Source organism: Lepidochelys kempii, chromosome 1 (genome assembly GCF_965140285.1).
Source record: "Lepidochelys kempii isolate rLepKem1 chromosome 1, rLepKem1.hap1, whole genome shotgun sequence".
NCBI lineage: Eukaryota > Metazoa > Chordata > Testudines > Cheloniidae > Lepidochelys > Lepidochelys kempii.
In genome coordinates, this window is record NC_136380.1 from 2,456,429 (window position 1) to 2,476,756 (window position 20,328).

General features: G+C 42.7%; 1 protein-coding gene and 1 pseudogene across 1 annotated transcript; both read right to left on the reverse strand.

Annotated features, from left to right (window-relative positions):
- Positions 1–384: 384 nt before the first annotated feature.
- LOC144929180 (olfactory receptor 52R1-like) lies at positions 385–1,436 on the reverse strand (annotated as a pseudogene).
- A 16,347-nt stretch (positions 1,437–17,783) lies between these two features.
- LOC144929237 (olfactory receptor 52R1-like) lies at positions 17,784–18,734 on the reverse strand. Its single transcript, XM_078848304.1, has one exon. The coding sequence runs from the start codon at positions 18,732–18,734 to the stop codon at positions 17,784–17,786; it is 951 nt and encodes a 316-aa protein (XP_078704430.1).
- Positions 18,735–20,328: the final 1,594 nt, after the last annotated feature.

Here is a 20,328-nt window from a genome sequence, read left to right on the forward strand (position 1 = left end):
GTTTGGCTGAGAGGAAAATCCTCTGTTTTTTAAATCTGATTGCCCTGTTACATTATCCTGCATTCTAATTTTACATAGGTGTTTCTTTTACTTTTCTTTTTAATAAAGTTCTGTTTTCTTTAAGAATCTGATTGGGTCTTTTTAGTGTCCTAAAAAACCCAAGGTTGGTCTGTGCTCATCTTGTTTATTCTCAAGCCTCCCCAGGAAAGGGGGTGTAGGGCTTGGGGGGATATTAGGGAGAAGTAGGGACTCCAAGTGGTCCTTTCCCTGAGTTTTGTCTAATCACTTGGTGGTGGCAGTGTTACCAATTCCAAGGCACAAGGGAGAATTTGTGCCTTGGGGAGTTTATAACCTAAGCTGGTAGAAATAAGCTTAGGGGGTCTTTCATGCATGTCCCCACATCTGTACCCTAGAGTTCAGAGTGTGGAGGGAACCCTGACTGGTCCTGTTATGAGTAAAGAGCCGGAGCAGCCTGTCCCGGATCTGTTTGGTCCTCACCCCATAGATGATGGGGTTTAGCATGGGGGACATCAAGAGGTACACGTTGGCAATGAGAACATGGAAATGCAGGGGCACATGCTGGTAAAACCGGTAAGTGAGAGAGAAGAAGAGACCTGGGATGTAAAAGACTAAGGTGGCACAGAGGTGGGAGATGCAGGTCCCAAAAGTCTTGAGACGGGCATCCTTTGTGGGCAGGCTGAAGATGGCCCTGAGGACCAGGGTATAGGATATGACAATAAAAATCACATCCAGACCCATCACACAGAATTGCACAAAGAGGCCGTAATAACTACTGACGTGGGTGTTGGCGCAGGCCAGCTTCGCTACGGCGATGTGGGCGCAGTACGGCTGGGGGATGATGTTGGTTCTGCAATATGGCCACTGCCTCAACAGGAAGGGATAGGGCAGTATGAATATGTCACTGCGCAGAACGACGATCAGGGCAATCTTGGTCACCACGGGGTTTGTCAGGATGGTGGAATGTCTCAGGGGGTGGCAGATGGCCACGTAGCGATCCAGAGCCATGGCCACGAAGATCCCAGACTCCATCACTGAGAAGCAGTGAAGGAAGTACAGCTGAATGAGGCAGGCACTGAAATCGATCTCCCTGGAATTGAACCAGAAGATGCTCAGCATTTTGGGCAGGATGGACGTGGACAGGACCAGGTCGCTGACAGCCAGCATGCAGAGGAAATAGTACATGGGCTCATGGAGGCTCGGCTCCGTCTTCACAATGAACAGGATGGTGAAGTTCCCCAGGATGGCTATTACATACATGGCACAGAAGGGGATGGAGATCCAGACATGGGCTGCCTCCAGGCCAGGGATGCCCATCAGGATGAAGGTGGAGGGGTTGGTGAAGTCGGTTGTGTTGGAATCTGACATGAAGTAGGGAGGAAGTGCCGAACACTGAGGCACAACGGTGTCTCCTGCATGTACCATATATTTCAGTGAATTCCTGTATGTGCCCAGGATCTAGAGTGATGGTCACAGTACAAATGCCTGGATGGAGAGACAATGATAACATGAGATACTACGTGCCCTACTGGAGGCTGTTCTCATGGGGGAAGCAGATTGGTTGCTCTTCCCACACTGAAAAATGACATTTTCATTATTTAGAGATATGAATTATGAACAAATGACCCTACTTATGCCAATTCCATATTTTATGTTGCTCCATGAGTCAATAATGTGTTGTGATGTGGGAAACGTTAATAGGCACCAGCAGGAATTAAATGAGTGTGGCTATCGGTTATCCATTATTGTTCCTTAATGCAATGAAAGCCAGGCTAGAAAGTGCATGCTGTAGGGAGTTCCACATTCACCCGGTGGCTCAAAATCTGAGTGTAGACAAAAAGCAAACCTTTGTTAAGGCATGTCCCCGGGGACGCTTCCCAACTAGAATAGACCTCAGGGAAAAGACCACAGTGTCAGTTAGAGCCATTCCATGGACACACCTCCTCATTTGCAACAGTGGCCAAAACAAAGACAATCTTGGGATACATAAGGAATGGGATGGAGAATAACCTGCTCTGGACACGCCCTCAGTTTTTGTCACTCAGTGTCCATAAAGGATATAGCTGATATAAAAGGGGTCCTTTGTGGACAGACTGAAAAGTCGAGAACTGTTTACTTTAGAGAAGAGCCAAAGAAGGGAGATATGATAGAGGAGAGGATAATAAAGAATTGAAATTATTACACTGAAATGGACAAAGAGAGAAAGTTCCATTCTGGTACTATCTATCAACACTTTGTGCTTCAAAAGGGCTAATTCCAGGAAGCCAAGGCAAATTATCAGCAGAATTGATTGGGAGGACAAGTTTAGACAGGAAAATATGAATGAAAATTGGGAGCTCTTTAAGAAGAGTTTATTACATACACAGCAGAAATTGGGCTGGGGGGATTAATATATAACAAGTGGGAAAAGGGAAAATAGAGAAGAAATAATACTAATTGGAGGTTATGTAAATTAATCAGGGATGTTAAAAATATCACGGAAATATCAATGATTGGTGGAGCTAAGGATCAGAAAAAGGAGGTTATTAACTATATTATGAATGAAAGAAATCCCAGAAAATGTTTAGGAATATTCCTGCAGGAGAATATTAATCCTAGAAAAAGTTTAGGCCAATTCCGAGAGAGAGGAAGGAAACTTGTTTATGTTGGAGAAAAGGGAGATGTGTTCAAGAAATAGATTTGTTCTGCATTTGGAAAGAACCTCACAATAGGAGATGAAATACTTTCCAGTCCATTAGCATCAACTGTCGAACACCAGATTTATGAACTGACCTATCAATCACATATTTCATTCTGAACCAGAACTCTGCAGTCAGGCAGCAAAGGCAGCAGAAAGAAAGAAAGAAAGAAAGAAAGAAAGAAAGAAAGAAAGAAAGAAAGAAAGAAAGAAAGAAAGAAAGAAAGAAAGAAAGAAAGAAAGAAAGAAAGAAAGAAAGTCCTCTGTTAAATGTAAATAATAAAAAATTAAGTTATGTTGAAAAAAAATGCTTTGATAAGGTAAGGAAATAATGGAAAATCTGATAATCCGATTAGTTCAAAAAAAGGTTGGAATATAATTAATGCCAATCAACAACATAGTGTATGGAAAACTGGTCTTGACAAATAAATCTGATTTCATCCCTTAATGAGCAGTCACATTTGGCTGATCAAGGGAGACATGCAGATGAAATAGACTTTGATTTCACCGAGGCATTTGATTTTGTAGGGGAAAACAGTCTACAATACCAGTGGAGCTCACGTTAAATGGTCTAAAAGCTGGCTAACTGACAGATCTCACAAAGCAGATGCCAATGGGCCATTGTCAGTGAATGGGGCTGTTTAATCAAACAACATACACAAACCTCTCAGGACACCAACTATCCAATCCTGTTCTTAAAAAAGGGAAATTTTATTAAAAACCAAAAAGGAAAAAAATGCATCTGGAACTTCGGGTTTTGCTAGATTTTAAAAGAAACTATTACAAAAATTAAGCACCCAAAATAGCTTTCTTGGGTGTTCAGCTTAAAGGTTTCAAGCAAAGGAAAGCATCTGGGGTTAGCACAGAGGTGATCCACAAGCTAAAATAAAATAAATAAATAAACCTAATCACAGCTATTTAAACATGCCCTGTCCAATAATTTCTTATAGGTATGGAAGGTAAATTTTTATATCTGGTTCAAGCCTTACACAGCATTCCTGCTGGCATCTGTTCCCCTTTTTCCCGGAGAAAAACAACACACAAACAACGGGAAGTTCCCTCCACTAGGATATAGATATTCAGGCCTGTCTGCAAAGGCCTAGACTTTAAGAATTTAGGTATATGCTTATCACTTAGCTAGTTATAGAAAGAAAAGAATCAAAAGAAAAAAAGAATCAAAATCACTGTCTGCTGGTGTAAGGGCCTTCTCTTACTATGACAGTCTGAGGCCCTGTTCTTAGGCTAAGGTCTTTGGCTAAGCAGCAGAGGCAGCCATAAGCTGGGAAGTATATGGTCACCTCCTCACATTGCAAACTAGTCATAGTGAAATAAGGCAATCTGGGGCTGTTAGAAAGGTGATCTGATCTATCACCTCCTTAGAAAGGGAAGAGCCTAGAGGATGTAAAAGGAAGTTTAGTTTGATAGTTTTCTGTTAGTTAAGAACTCACTTATCAGTAGACACAGCTGGAAAACCCTTATGTCTTTATAGATGTAGTTCTGAAATCCTCACTTCTGTATTGTTTTGTCATTAGAGTTCCCACTTTGCTATTCTTTATTTGCATGGTCTCTGTCTTGTTCTGTGATTGTTTCTGTCTGCTGTAAAATTAATTTTGCTGGGTGTAAACTAATTAAGGTGGTGGGGTATAATTGGTTAGCTAATCATGTTACAATATGTCAGGATTGGTTAGTGAAATTTCAGTCAAATGATAGGTTATGGTATAGCTAAGCAGAACTCAAGTTTTACTGTATAGTCTGCAGTCAATTAGGAAGGGGGTGGGGGGATGGGAACAGGGAATGGGGCTGGGGAAATTGGAATCATGTTTTGCTAAGGGTAGGAATGGGAACAGGGCCACAGGTAAGGCTCTGTGGTGTCAGAGCTGGGAATGGGGACACTAAGGAAGGAACCTGGAATCATGCTTGCTGGAAGTTCACCCCAATAAATATTGAAATGTTTGCATGTTTGGACTTCGGGTATTGTTGCTCTCTGTTCATGTGAGAAGGACCAGGGAAGTGAGTGGGTGAAGGAATAAGCGCTCTAACACCCCCCCATTTAAAAAAAAGTTCTAGCCCTCCTATTCTCTCTTTTGGTCAGGTGCCAGCTCCTTTTCCTTTACCAGGGGAACTTTGTTAACCCTTTACATGTAAAGCAAGCAGAGAACAGCCACCAAGAGGGACTTTATAGCTAATTGGCTGGCTCAGTGTTCATAAAAGGAAACTACCCCCCTTCATTTATCATAGATGCATAAACAGAGGGTTGGTGAGTTGGAGCAGTGGAAGGATTTTACCCACTGTGAGAGCATGCCAGGATGCCTGGGTTCTGCTGGGAGGGAAATGGGGTCTATGGGACGGACAGGGAATGAGGACACCTGGGTTGTGCTGGGAGGGAAGTGGGGTATGTGGGAGGGGCAAGGAGCCAGTCTCTCAAAACTGAGTGATTGGGCAACCAAATGGCAGATGAAATTTAATGTTGATAAATGCAATATAATGCACATTGGAAAGCATATTCCCAACTATACAATTAAAATGATGGTGTCTAAATTAGCTGTTACCACTCAGGAAAGAGATATTGGAGTCATTGTGGATAGTTCTCTGAAAAGATCCACTCAATGTGCAGCGGCAGCCAAAAAAGTGAACAGAATGCTGGGATTAATTAAGAAAGGGATAGATAATAAGACAGAAAATATCATTTTGCCTATATATAAATCCATGGTACACCCACCCCTTCAATGCTGTGTGCAGAGATATATTGGAATTGGAAAAGGTTCAGAAAAGGGCAATAAAAATGATTAGGGGTATGGAACGGCTTCTGTATGAGCAAAAGATTAATAAAACTGGGATTTTCAGATTGGAAAAGAGATGAGTAAGGGGAGATATAATTGAGGTCTATAAAATCATGACTGGTGTAGAGAAAGTAGATAAGGAAGTGTTGTTTACTCCTTCTCATAACACAAGAACTAGGGGTCACCAAATGAAATGAATAGGCAGCAGGTTTAAAACAAATAAAAGGAAGTATTTCTTCAAACAATGCACAGTCAACGTGGGGAACTCCTTCCCAGAGGATGTTGTGAAGGCCAAGACTATAACAGAGTTCCAAAAAGAACTAGATAAATACACGGAGGATAGGTCCATCAATGGCTATTAGCCAGGATGGGCAGGGATGGTGCCCCTAGCATCTGTTTGCCAGAAGCTGGGAACAAGAGACAGGGAATGGATCACTTGGTGATTCCCTGTTCTGTTCATTCCCTCTGGGGCACCTCGCCCTGGCCACTGAAAGAAGACAGGATACTGGGCGATATGGGCCTGTCGTTTGACCCAGTATGGCCATTCTTATGTTCTTATGTAAACAACCGGAGCCCTGAAATGGCAGAGGAGGAAATTACAGTCTCTGTGCATTAACACACACCTGGCTCTTGAGGTCTTTATGTAACTTACTCCAAGGGGAGTTTTGCCTAAGCAGAACCTGAGCAAAGTATGGGCCATGGCCTAAGAATTTGGCCTTGTATTGTACATCTTCTAACACCTTTCATCCTGAAAGATCCCCTGTGCCATTGAAATGCAGCCACCTCAGGGCTGGGAGCAATCAGCTGGGGGAAGTGGGGGTGTACAAAAAAGAATAACATTTGGATCCACCACACTGGCCAGGGCCCTGGGATATTTAATGGCTGTACAGTGCGAAAGAGACAATAGACTTACTCTCTATCCCATCACACCCTTGTTGCACTAGGTTTGTTCAGTAGCTGAGCTCCTCAGCAAGGGATGGGTACCTGTGATTTCTGAGACAGAAGCATCATCCCTGGTATCACTTTAAGGTAGCCGTGTCCCACACCTCTCTCACACCAGCATCTGCAGCAGCATCCCATGCCGAGAGCCAACACTGTGGTAAGAACTGTTTATAATATAGCTCTTTGCAATCCCACTGGGCTGAACTCAGCCTCTAGGGGAGAAGTGTCATCTGGATGTAAACAGGCTGGAGACTGGAGACACTCTAGCCAATGTCTCTGTTTCCATTTCTATGCTTCTGTGCTCTTTATCCACGTTTAGGAGTGAACAGTAATTAAGGGACCTTCCCAAAGGGAGATGAGAACATTCAGGCTCTGTGTTGAGTGAGAGAGGAATATAAACGTTTATTTGTTTATATTTTAAAATTATCATTGATTAGGAAGAAAACTCAGGATAATGAGTAGATCGCTATGCCCTGTAAATGCCCAGGATGGCTGGCTCGACAGTAGACAGACAGACCTGGAGAAAGGTGACTGAAGGGAGACATGAGCATTTTCTGCAGGCACATAGGTCTGTCACTAAGGGATCAGAAATCAATAATTCTCATCAGTAACTATCATCATCAGTAACAGTCAGACAGTCCCTTTCCTATTCAAATCTCCAGCACATTGTTCCAATAGCAGGTATCAGGATTTCTCTGGGGCATGGAAACTTTTCATGGGGTTGGTGCATGAACTCAGCCTTGCATTCCATCCTTGGTGTTTTATGGACTAACAACAACAGCATAAAGAAAGAGCATAGGTAATATCTCCCTGTCAGGGAGGCAGGTGGCCACGTCCCCTCTGTCTAACCATTGCCATTGCAGGAGAGAAGGGTTCACTGGAGTTGAATACCCTGGCGCAGACAAGAGACAAAGGGAGGAGTCAAGGTTCCTTCACCACTCTGAATTCTAGGGTACAGATGTGGGGACCCGCATGAAAACCTCCTAAACTTACTTTCAGCAGCTTAGGTTAAAACTTCCCCAAGGTACAAATTAGTTTTATCCTTTGCCCTTGGAATTTCCACTGCCACAACCAAACTTTAACTGGGTTTACTGGGAAACGTAGTTTGGACACGTCTTTCCCCCCAAAATCCTCCCAACCCTTGCACCCCACTTCCTGGGGATGGTTTGGTAAAAATCCTCACCAATTTGCATAGCTGACCACAGACCCAAACCCTTGGATCTTAGAACAATGAAAAAACATTCAGTTTTCTTACAAGAAGACTTTTAATAGAAGTAAAGAAATCCCCTCTGTAAAATCAGGATGGTAGATACCTTACAGGGTAATTAGATTCAAAACATAGAGAACTCCTCTAGGCAAAACCTTAAGTTACAAAAAAGACACACAGACAGGAATAGTCATTCTATTCAGCACAGTTCTTTTCTCAGCTATTTAAAGAAATCATAATCTAACACATACCTAGCTAGATTACTTACTAAAGTTCTAAGACTCCATTCCTGTTCTATCCCTGGCAAAAGCAGCATACAGACAGCCCCAGACCCTTTGTTTCTCTCCCTCCTCCCAGCTTTTGAAAGTATCTTGTCTCCTCATTGGTCATTTTGGTCAGGTGCCAGTGAGTTTACCTTTAGCTTCTTAACCCTTTACAGGTGAGAGGATTTTTCCTCTGGCCAGGAGGGATTTTAAAGGGGTTTACCCTTCCCTTTATATTTATGACAAGATGGTTTTGCTGTTCATGGATCTGTGCAAATGAAATTGTGTCTGTCAAGGTTCCTTCCCTACTCTGAACTCTAGGGTACAGATGTGGGGACCTGCATGAAAGACCCCCTAAGCTTATTCTTACCAGCTTAGGTTAAAAGCTACCATCACCAAAGTGTTATCCAAAGAACAGGGGAAGTTCCCACTTGGAAACATCTCCCCTCCAAAATATCCCTCCAAGCCCTACATCCCGTTTTCTGGGGAAGGCTTGATAAAAAATCCTCACCAATTTGCAGAGGTGAACACAGACCCAAAACTTTGGATCTTAAGAACAATGAAAAAAGCAATAAGGTTCTTAAAAGAAGAATTTTAATTAAAGAAAAAGTAAAAGGATCACCTCGGTAAAATCAGGATGGTAAATACCTTACAGGGTAATGAGATTCAAACATAGAGAATCCCTCTAGGAAAAACCTTAAGTTACAAAAAGACACAAAAATCAGGAATATACATTCCATTCAGCACAACTTATTTTATCAGCCATTTAAACAAAAGGAAATCTAACCCATTTCTAGTTAGATTACTTACTAACTTTTTACAAAAAGAAAAGGAGTACCTGTGGCACCTTAGAGACTAACCAATTTATCTGAGCATAAGCTTTTGTGAGCTTATGCTCAAAGCTTATGCTCAAATAAATTGGTTAGTCTCTAAGGTGCCACAAGTACTCCTTTTCTTTTTGCGAATACAGACTAACACGGCTGTTACTCTGAAACCTAACTTTTTACAGGAGTTCTGAAGAGCATTCCTGATTTGTTCCCAGCAAAAGCATCACACACACACACACACACACCCCTTGTTCCCCCTGTCCCTCCAGCTTTGAAAGTATCTTGTCCCCCCCATTGGTCATTTTGGTCAGGTGTCAGCGAGGTTATCTTAGCTTCTTAACCATTTACAGGTGAAAGGGTTTTGCCTCTGGCCAGGAGGGATTTAAAGGTGTTTACCCTTCCCTTTATATTTATGACAGAGGAGGGTGACATTGAGGAGGGAATTTAGTCAGCTGCAAACCTGCTGAGTGGCAAACAGCAGAGAGGCTACAGAGGGAGTTTGCCTGGGATCTGTCTGGAGGAGGTACGCTAAGGGCTGCATTAGGGAGCCTGTGTTGATGAGTATCTGAGTGTCTGTTGTGGGGACAGTTTGACCGTATGCTTGATTGGTTGTTTGAAAAGTGTGAATTGGGAGTGCTTTGTTTCAGGTGAGCCTTGAGTGGGCCTGACTGTTATAAAAAGCCAGTCAGCTGCGAACCAGCTGAGCAGCAAACAGTACAGAGGCTAACAGAGGGAGTTTGCCTTGGGACAGCCGACTGAGGCTTCCATCTTTCCGGCTTCTCTGAGTAGTTACTACCACTTCTGAGGAAGCTCGTAGAAGGAAGGTAATATGGACGTGGAGCGTTCAGCTGTTTTGACCTGCACTGGATGTGCCATGTTTGTCTTTCTTCCACAGGACAGAAGCGACTTTGTCTGTTCAAAGTGCAAGCTGGTCTCCATATTGGAAGAGAAGGTTCAAGATCTGGAGAAACAAGTATCAACCCTGCGTTCAATAAGAGAAACTGAAGATTTCCTGGACAGATGTCAGGATATGCTTCTACGGGCACAATGTTCTGAAGATTCAGAGCAAGCTGTGCAGTGGGGACAGGAGGATGAACTGTTTAATGGATAAATTACCCTATGATAACTGTCATGATATTTGGGAGACAAAGTTAAGCCTATTGTTCTCTCAGGTCAAGAGGCTGCTGGAAATGTATAGAAACCCTGAGATATGATCCTTATTCATCTCAGATCTGCTTAGGGTTTCAAGATGGGGAAACCTTAAGCCATAAGATTTGAGACCTCCAGTCTTTGGCTGGAGTCACCCTGAAAATGGACATTGGACTATAGCCAACACCAACTAAATCATCCCAGCCAAAGCTTTGTCAAGCCGGGCCTTAAAAACCTCTAAGGGTGGAGATTCCACCACCTCCCTAGGTAACCCATTCCAGTGCTTCACCACCCTTCTACTGAAATAGTGTTTCCTAAGATCCAACCTAGACCTCCCCTACTGCAACTTGAGACCATTGCTCTTTCTTCTGTCATCTGCCACCACTGAGAACAGCCGAGCTCCATCCTCTTTGGAACCCCCCTTTCAGGTAGTTGAAGGCTGCTATCAAAATTTATCATCATATGTTTGACATGTGTGTCTGGATGGAGGCCTGAGGCTGGATCATTTTAAGGGAACTGTGTTGTTTGGACTTCTGAGTAACCAGTGAGGTAATACAGAAGCTGTTTTGTGCTGGCTGGGTAAATCTAAGTATTGGATTATCCACCAGTGTTTGGGGTTTCTCCACCCCGTTCTGTTTGCAGCTCACCCTAATTGAGTGGCCTCAGCTGGCTCCCACGGGCACCGTTGTCACACTTTTCTCCCCATGAAAATCTCCACTTAACATCTATTTGATCAGATAAATACATGAAGCTCTTTAAAACGTTTTCTCTATCTGGAATTTTGTCCAGCCTGGAATAATTTTTATGGCTACCACTCCCCTGTTTATGCAGCCAAGGATCACATCAGCCCTTTTGGCCATAGAATCATAGAATCATAGAATCATAGAATATCAGGGTTGGAAGGGACCTCAGGAGGTCATCTAGTCCAACCCCCTGCTCAAAAGCGGGACCCATACCCAATTAAATCACCCCAGCCAGGGCGTTGTCAAGCCTGACCTTAAAAACTTCTAAGGAAGGATATTCCACCACCTCCCTAGGCAATGCATTCCAGTGTTTCACCACCCTCCTAGTGAAAAAGTTTTTCCTAATATCCAACCTAAACCTCCCCCACTGCAACTTGAGACCATTAATCCTTGTCCTGTCCTCTGCCACCACTGAGAATAGTCTAGAACCATCCTCTCTGGAACTACCTCTCAGGTAGTTGAAAGCAGCTATCAAATCCCCCCTCATTCTTCTCTTCTGCAGACTAAACAATCCCAGTTCCCTCAGCCTCTCCTCGTAACTCATGTGTTCCAGACCCCTAATCATTTTTGTTGCCCTTCGCTGGACTCTCTCCAATTTATCCACAACCTTCTTGTAGTGTGGGGCCTAAAACTGGACACAGTACTCCAGATGAGGCCTCACCAATGTTGAATAGAGGGAAAGTCCCTCAATTTGCAGGTAATGCTCCTACTTATACATCCCAAACTGCCATTGGCCTTCTTGGCCTGGTGCCTGTCAGAACAGAACAAGTAAGAGCAGAGAAAGAAAAAATAGCCATAATACTTTCAATGGATTGGGAAACCCAATGCAGGAAACAATGGAACAGTTCACAGAGCACACTAGAAGATAGGGATTGCAATTCAATGGCAGGGGAGTGAATAAAAAATAATTTCAAAGTGAAAAATCTAGCTTATCCCATAGAACGGATGCATTAACACACGGATTTGCCCAAAAATAGTTAAGTGCAGAAAAAAGGGCACTCCCGCCATCCATTTGACATGCACACAACAGCAACAGGTACTGGTGGAACAAATTCAGGTTTTACAAGAGCAGGTAAAAACCCCCACTCTCCTTTCAAAGCCAGGATAAAAACAGGGGATGTGGCTTCCCAACTGCTTTGACCCATGGAACCGCACTCCACGTTCAGCTAAAAATATAACCTTTTTTCTCAAATATTTTTACATAGAGGTAGGTTTTCCTTTAGATCCTTTCTCAGTTTACTCAACTTGCTGTTTCTGTCTGTACCTTAAGAGTTAATCTCCCTTGGCTCAGGTCTCACTACCTTCCTAGGTTGCTCTTCACCTCCCCCTTCCCTTCCCTCCCAGCCTTTTCCCTGCTTGTCCTCACTTCAACTCCCTCTCTGTGTTACAAGTTACAGATTTTACAGACACGTCCAAAAGATAAAGCAATTGAAAACAGAACAAAGCAAGAAACAAAGAGAAAACAAGGTAAAACCTTTACTTTAAATAAATCCAGTAAATTAATTATTTTAACCCTTCAGGAATGCAACAGCTGGAATTATTCCTAACTTTCTTGAAGATATGGTTGCCAAGCAACAGAAATGCACACCCTACTTCTAATCCTAACCACAAACTAATATTTGGAACATGGGCTTTTCTTATTTCCGTGTAGCAGAGTTTTAAAATAAAGTTGAATATAAAGTAATGCAGAACTCCTCGTTACTAAATTTATACAACAAATTTGGCAAATATTAATATGATATTTATCAGTTTTATTAAGTTTTAAATAAAGTAATAATGCATTTAAATGTTGACCCTTTTTTATTTTTGTTTGCTGTATTTTGTACAGTTATAAATAGAATTATGGCACCCTTTATTTTTAATTGTAAGCTGCCCTGAATGTCATGTGTGTTGTATGTTGTGTGACACATGACTACTTTTTATTATTATTTTTATTTTATTCCAACAAAATTAAAATGTGTACCCTTTGAAAAAATATATATGTGGTACCACACTATTGGAATAGCATGGTTGGGATATAATGATAACATTCCATTTTTTGTGTGTGTCTGCAGTTAGGGTTATTGGCGATGTAGCGGCATCTTAAACATGTGTTGTGTTCCTGGATAACACTACTCAAATGGATAAGGCTGGATAGCTGTGTTGGTTGCCCATCAAGAAAACTTAGTTCTCACGATGGGCCATAGAAGAAAGATACCTCTGTAAGAAATCATGTAAGGACATATGATGTGTTCATGTGACCCTGGACTCTGTCTTGGGCCAGTAATTTACCAGGCCCCTGGGCTGTGGGCTTTGTTTGGGACAGTAAAATTCCATGCACAGAGTAGAGGATATGAAATGGCCCTTGAGAGATCCCCACCTTGTCTTCATTTCCTGCTTAATTTATCTAGTCTGAATTTTTATCAAGGAAGCTCTCATAGAAAAGACCTCAGGAGGACTGATGATCCTCAAGCTGTTTGGATGACTCCCGAGAAACTTTTGCAAGCTAAAAGTTTATTCCATCACTGCTATGATCCTGATCTATAAACACTGAAAAGTCACTTGGATGTATCTGATATATTAACAATTAAAAACATAACAAAGGCCATATTGGGTCAGATCAAAGGTCCATATAGCCCAGTATCCTGTCTTCTGACAATGGCCAGTGCCAGGTGCCCCAGGGGGGAATGAACACAACAGGTAATCATCAAGTGATCCATCCCCTGTTGCCCATTCCCAGCTTCTGACAAACAGAGGCTAAGGACACCATCCCTGCCCAGCCTGGCTGATAGCCATTGATGGATCTATCCTCCATGAATTGCTCTAGTTCTTTTTTGAAGCCTGTTATGGGCTTGACCTTCACAACATCCTCTGGCAAGGAGTTACACAGGTTGAGTGCATTTTGTGAAGAAATACCTCCTTTTATTTGTTTTAAACCTGCTTCCTATTAATTTCATTAGGTGAACCCTAGTTCTTGTGTTATGAGAAGTAGAAAACAACAATTCCCTTTCTACTTTCTCTACACCAGTCAAGTTTGTATAAACTTCAGTCATATCTCCCCTTAGCAGTCTCTTTTCCAAGCTGAAAAGTCACAATTTTATTAATCTCTCCTCATATGGAAGCCATTCCATACCCCTAATTATTTTTGTTTCCCTTTTCTGAACCTCTTCCAATTCCAATATATCTTTTTTGAGCACTCTTTTAGCAACTCGATTGTCCAGTGGCCCCACTGGTTGTTTAGCAGGCTTCCTGCTTCTGATGTACTTAAAAAAAAAATTACAATTAGTTTTTGAGTCTTTGGCTAGCTGTTCCTCATATTCTTTTTTGGCCTTCCTAATTGTATTTTTACACTTCATTTGCCATTTAAATCTCTTCTTCTTTTCTTTTATTATTAAACCTTTAGTTTTTAGTTACTAATGGATTGGCAGCAGCGCGATCTTTGGATAAGATCTGAGTTATATATTGGCCTGGTTATGTGGCTGAGCTAAGATTGAGATAAGAAGGATCCTATACGTGGCAAAATTTGTCTTCACTGACCACTCATCCTGGAGTCCAGTATGTGGATGGTGATCTGGGGCTGTGATGCCTAATGAGATTGCACTTTTTTTGCTTCCAGTTAAGCCGTGTGGTGACACAGAAGTTGAAGTTTGTTACTGGCTTGGTACAATCTAATGGGGGTGAGTCTGCTCTATTTCTCAGCAATTTGTCATGAATTTGTCATCCTCAGCTGTGTTCCACTAAAGCACGATGACACCTGGATACCGCTGACAAGTTCTTCATGAACTATTGCTCACTACTCCCAACAGATATCCCCCTTTAAAAGATCAGGAAACTGAGGCAGCAGGAAGGGTTTAGTCTCTCTCAGACCTGGCTTGTACAGTCCATGCAGGAGCAAAGAGACCTGGTGCTGTTGCTCCATTGGTTTCTCTATTTCAGAGGACTTCCCCTGATCTCATTGGGACTGCACCCACTTATACCACCTGAGGATTTGGCCCAAGTCTTTTAACTAGAGATATAGTGTCATCAGAGACCAGTAAACTGGGAGTGACGAGTCCCAGCTCTGCCATGGATTCATAGGGTGACCTTGGGCACAGCCCCTCCATGCATTAAATGGAGATTATTTGTTATTGTGTTTAATGTGCTGCTTCTAAAAGGCCTTAATCAGGGCCTACAAGTCACACCTTGCACTGATTTCATTCCTCGAAGAACATTCTTGGGCCTCTATCACTGTGTACACTTCTAGGCAGGGTTTGGTCCCTGGTGAACAAGAAAGACAAGTCTGAATACAGAGCTATGTGGCCGTACTTTGTAACTGTTTCTTTAATAAATTCCTCCTGTTCAAGGAGGACTGCAACGCCACTGATTACAACACACAAATAACCTCACTGCACCTAATACAACCGAAAGAAGCAATGGCAGTTCATAGGTATAGCAACGGTGCTGGGGGGGCCAAGACCTCCAGTACCCATTCCCACCTCTGCTGTTGACTCATTGCATTGCCCTAGGTAAATCACTTTACTGCTGCTTCTCTCAGTCCCTCCATGACATGGGGATAATGCTGCCTAGCAGCCTAGCTAAAGAGCTTCTAGATGTAGTGACAAAAAGCATCATGCAGAGCGTATGTTAGACTCAGCGTCACTGTTCAGCCTCAGCCCCTGGGCAATAGGTGCCCTGTAGTTCCAGATAAGGTGCCCTGTATGTGTATAAATAGCAGACAAACAGCACACCTTCTGTTAATCTCCCTCCCTGTGAGCTACTTAAGGCACCCCAGACTCGGCCCAGCATCCAGCCTTCCCAGCTAACACCGGGGCTTGTCCTTCCACCTTCGTGGAAGAGGTAGAGCAGGGAGATGGGCCTCAGTTGACATTGTGGATAGTTTTCTGAAAATATCAATTCAATGTGCAGTGGCAGTCAAAAAAAGTGAACAGAATGTTGGGAATCATTAGGAACAGAACAGATAAGACAGAAAATATCATATTGGCGCTATATAAATCCATGGTATGCCTGTATATTGAATACTGCATGCAGATGTGGTTGCACCATCACAAAAAATATACTTTGGGTTTGGAATATGTACAGAGAAGGGAAACAGAAATGATTATGAGCATGGAACACAGTCCATAGGAGGAAAGATTAAAAAGACTGGGTCTTTTCAGCTTGGAAAAGCGGGGGGATGTGTGAGGTGTCTATAGAATCATGAATGGTGTAGAAAAATTGAATATGGAAATGTTATTTACTCCTTCACATAACAGAAGAACTAGGGGTCACCCAACTAATTTAATAGGCAGCAGATTTAAAAGAAACAAGAGGACATATTTCTTCACAGTTAAACTGTGGAACTATTTGCCAGGAGATGTTGTGAAGGCCAAAACAATAACAAGGTTCCAGTTGGAACTAGAAAAAATCATGGAGAAATAGGTCCTGTTAGAGAGCTTATTCCTTCACTCTCCCACTTCCCTGGTCCTTCTCGCATGAACAGAGAGCAACAATACCCGAAGTCCGAAGGTGCAAACAATTCGATGTTTATTGGGGTGAACTTCCAGCAAGTTTAAATACAAGTTCCTTTTTCCTTATTTTCGAATCCCAACTTACTTCCTGTTTGCCCCTAATTTATATAGTAATATTCTTAGCTATACCTTAACCAATCATTCTACTGAAATTTAACTAACCAATCCTAACATATTGTAACAGGATTAGCTAACCAATTATATCCCACCACAATAATTAGATTACACCCAGCAAAATTAATTATACAGCAGACAGAAACAATCACAGAACCAGACAGAGATTATACAGACAAACAATAGCAAAGTGGGAACTATAATGACAAAACAATACAGAAGTGAGGATTTCACATCCCAACTATTGTTAAGTGAGTTTTTGCCAGACAGGATGCTATCAAACTAAGTTTCCTGTTACGTTTTCTAGGCACTTCCCTTTCTCTGGAGGTGATAGGAATACAATCCTGTCCTGATAGTGCCTGACAGCCCAATAGCACCTTATTTCAATGTGACTAGTTTGGGATGTGAGGAGGTGACCGGTCGCTTCCTAGTTTATGGCTGCCTCTGCTGCTTATCCAAAGGCCTTAGCCTAAGAACAGGGCCTCAGACTGTCACAGTAAGAGAAGGCCTTACACCGGCAGACAGTGATTTTGATTCTTTCTTTTATACCTCTAGAACTAGCCAAGTGATAAGAATACACCTAAATTCTTAAAGTACAGGCCTTTACAGACAGGCCTGAATATCTATATCCTAACAGGTCCATCAATGGCTATTAGCCAGGATGCGCAGGGATGGTGTCCCTTCTCTTTGCTAGAAGCTGGGAGTGGGAGACATGTCATGGATGACTTGATGATTGCCCTGTTCTGTTCATTCCCTCTGAAGCACGTGGTATTCTCCAGTGTCAGAAGATAGGATACTGGGCTAGTTGCACCATTGGTCTTACCCAGTAGGGCCATTCTGAGGTTCTTATATAGATCCCAAATGTATCTGCTCCCTGATGTAACCTAGTATACCCCACTTGCCTGCCAGAGCTGAGAAAAAAAATGTAAGTCTTGACACCATCTCACTCTCCACAGATTTAGTAAGAAAGTTTGAATATACATTTAAATTTTAACCTAACCAGGATCCCTTAAGTGACTTGCCACAAGGCGTCAAACATATTAGTATTGGAATTGAATGAGTCTAATATTTTTTTTGTTAATATATAAATTAGATATAGTGCCCCTTCACCTAATTGCGAAGTTGTTAGCCAAAAAAAACCTAGAGTTTTTCAAGAGCCCCGATGGCCCCTGGAATCACTCTTAATGTTGCAATCCCTATCAAAATTTGAAATGCTTCCCTTGCTGCTGGGGAAATTATCAAGACTGTTACAGGAGAGGGGAAGATAGGAGCAAGCAACAGGAGCAGGGCATTTGGTGGAAGAGGGAGAGCAGGGATAGAGCCTTGGTAGAAGAGGTGGGTCAAGGGGTTGGGTTTTGGGGATCCAGTTATAAGTAATTAGAAAGGTGGCAACCCAGTGAGTTTCACACAGACTGATTCCCCAGTTTCTCATGTTTATACTGCAAAGTAAGGTCAGGAAAGGTTTCAATGTCTCTCAGACTATGCAATAAGTGATTCAGGAAAGAGGGCTCAACACCAAGTCACCAGCCAGCTTTGCACAGAGCTCTGTCTGAAAGCCAGAGCACCAGGAGAAAACTTTAGGCCCATTGATGAGTAAATAGCCGGAGCAGACTGTCCCGGATCTGTTTGGTCCTCACTCCATAGATGATGGGGTTCAGCATGGGAGGCACCAGGAGATACACATTGGCCATGAGAACATGGAAATTCAGGGACACATTCTGGCCAAACCGGTGGGTGAGGAAGGAGAAGAGAGATGGGATGTAAGAGGCTGAAATGACACCAAGGTGGGAGCTGCATGTCCGAAAAGTCTTGAGCCGGGCGTCCTTTGTGGGGAGGCTGAAGATGGCCCTGAGAATCTGAATATAGGACACAGTGATGAAAAACAAATCCAGACTAGCCACATTGAATGCTACAAAGAGGCCGTAGTAACTACTGATGCGGATGTCAGCACAGGCCAGTTTCACCACAGCCATGTGCTCGCAGTACGAGTGGGCGATGATGTTGGTTCTGCAATATGGCCACTGCCTCGCCAGGAAGGGTTTGGGGATTATTAGTATTCCCCCACGCAGCACCACAGCTATGGTGATCTTGGCCATGATACGGTTTGTCAGGGTGGAGGAATGTCTCAGGGGATCACAGATGGCCATGTAGCGATCAAATGCCATGGCCACAAAGATCCCAGACTCCACCACTGTAAAGCAGTGAATGAAGTACATCTGGGTGAGACAGGCACTGAAATTTATCTCCCTGGAATTGAACCAGAAGATGCTCAGCATTTTAGGCAGGGTGGATGTGGACAGGACCAGGTCGGTGACAGCCAACATACAGAGGAAATAGTACATGGACCCATGGAGGCTTGGCTCCATCTTCACAATGTACAGGATGGTGAAGTTCCCCAAGATGGCTATGGTGTACATGGCACAGAAGGGGATGGAGATCCAGATATGGGCTGCCTCCAAGCCAGGAATGCCCAGCAGGATGAAGGTGGAGGGGTTGGTGAAGTCGCTTGTATTGTTTGAATCTGACATGGAGTATGGGAGAATTGTCCAACTCTGAGGCAGAAAGTTGTCTCATGAATGCACAACATGTTGCCCTGAGATCCTGTATGTGCACAGATTCTAGTGTGCTGGTCGCATTATTAATGCCTGGATGGAGAGACAATGTTAATATTAGACACTGCATGAGCTACTAGAAGCTGTTCCCATGGGTGAAGCCAATTGCTTGCTCTTCGTACACTGAAAAGTGAAATTTTCATTATTCAGATAAACAAATCATGAACAACTGACACTACTAATGCCAATTCCACATTTGATGGTGCTTCATGCATCAATAGTTCCTACACATCATGGTGTGGAAAACCTTTGAAGGCACCAGCAGGAAACACAAGTGTGGATACTGGTTATCCCTTATTATTCCTTAATAAAATCAAACCCAGACCAGAGAGTCCATGCTCTCGCGAGTTCTCCATTCTCCCAGTTGCTCAAAATCTGACAGTAGGAAATAATGAAAGATTTGCCAGGACATGTGCCAGGGGGAAACATCCCAAATAGAACACACCTTAGGGAAAAGAGCTGGGCATAATTGATAGCAGCTACATGGAAACACCTGCTCATTCACAGAAGTGGTCAAAGCAAAGGCAATGTTTGGTTGCTTAAGTAATGGGATGGAGAATAACCTACTCTGGATATGCGCTAAGTTTGGCTAACCAGTCTCTATAAAGGATATAGCAGACAGAGAGGGGGTTTTTGAGACAGTCTGTGAGAATGGGGGAAGCTGCCATATGCACATAGACTGAAGAGTCTGGGCCTATTTAGTGTAGAGAAGAGACAATGAAGTGGGTATATGATAGAGGAGAACAAAATAACAGAATGGAACTGATTACATTCAAATGGAGAAACAGAGACCAGTTCCCAACCAGTAATATCTATAGACACTTATTGCTTCAAAGGGGCTAATTCCCCAAAGCTGAGGCAAATTATCAGCAAAATGATTGGGAGGAAAAATTAGTAATTATTTAAGCAGAGTTTGTATAATAGCTAAAAACCACAATTCCAGAGTCAAGAAAGTGGATCATTTTTGCTAAAAACCCAATTGTGTGGCCAACAGAAGGCAGCCATTAGATGGGGAAAAGCATATATAAGAAAGAGGAAAAAAGGAGAAACATATAACAAGTAATATAAATCAGAAGATATGAAAACTGAAAAGGAAAGTTGAAGACATCTGGGGAAAATCCATGTTTTGCAGGCCTAAGGATCACAAAAAAGAGGTTAGTAAGTGTATTAAGAACAAAAGAAATCCTAGAAAAGGTTTGGGCCAATTCCAAGAGGGAGAAAGGAAACTTGTTAATGCTGCAGGAAAAGAAGATATGTTTGTGACGGGTTCAGCCACAGAGGAACCCTTGGGACTGTCACTTTTCGTGCTGAGACTACCTCTGAGGCTGTAAGTGGTTTCAAGCATAGAGTGCAACATCACAATCATGCCACGTCATATAGAGTCCAACATCACAGTGTTCAAGAGATAGTTTTGTTCTGCATTTAGAAAGAAGCAGTATGATGTACTCATCTCTGATTAGGATGAAATATCTTCCAGTCCATTAGCTGTCAAGGAGGATGTTAAACAGCA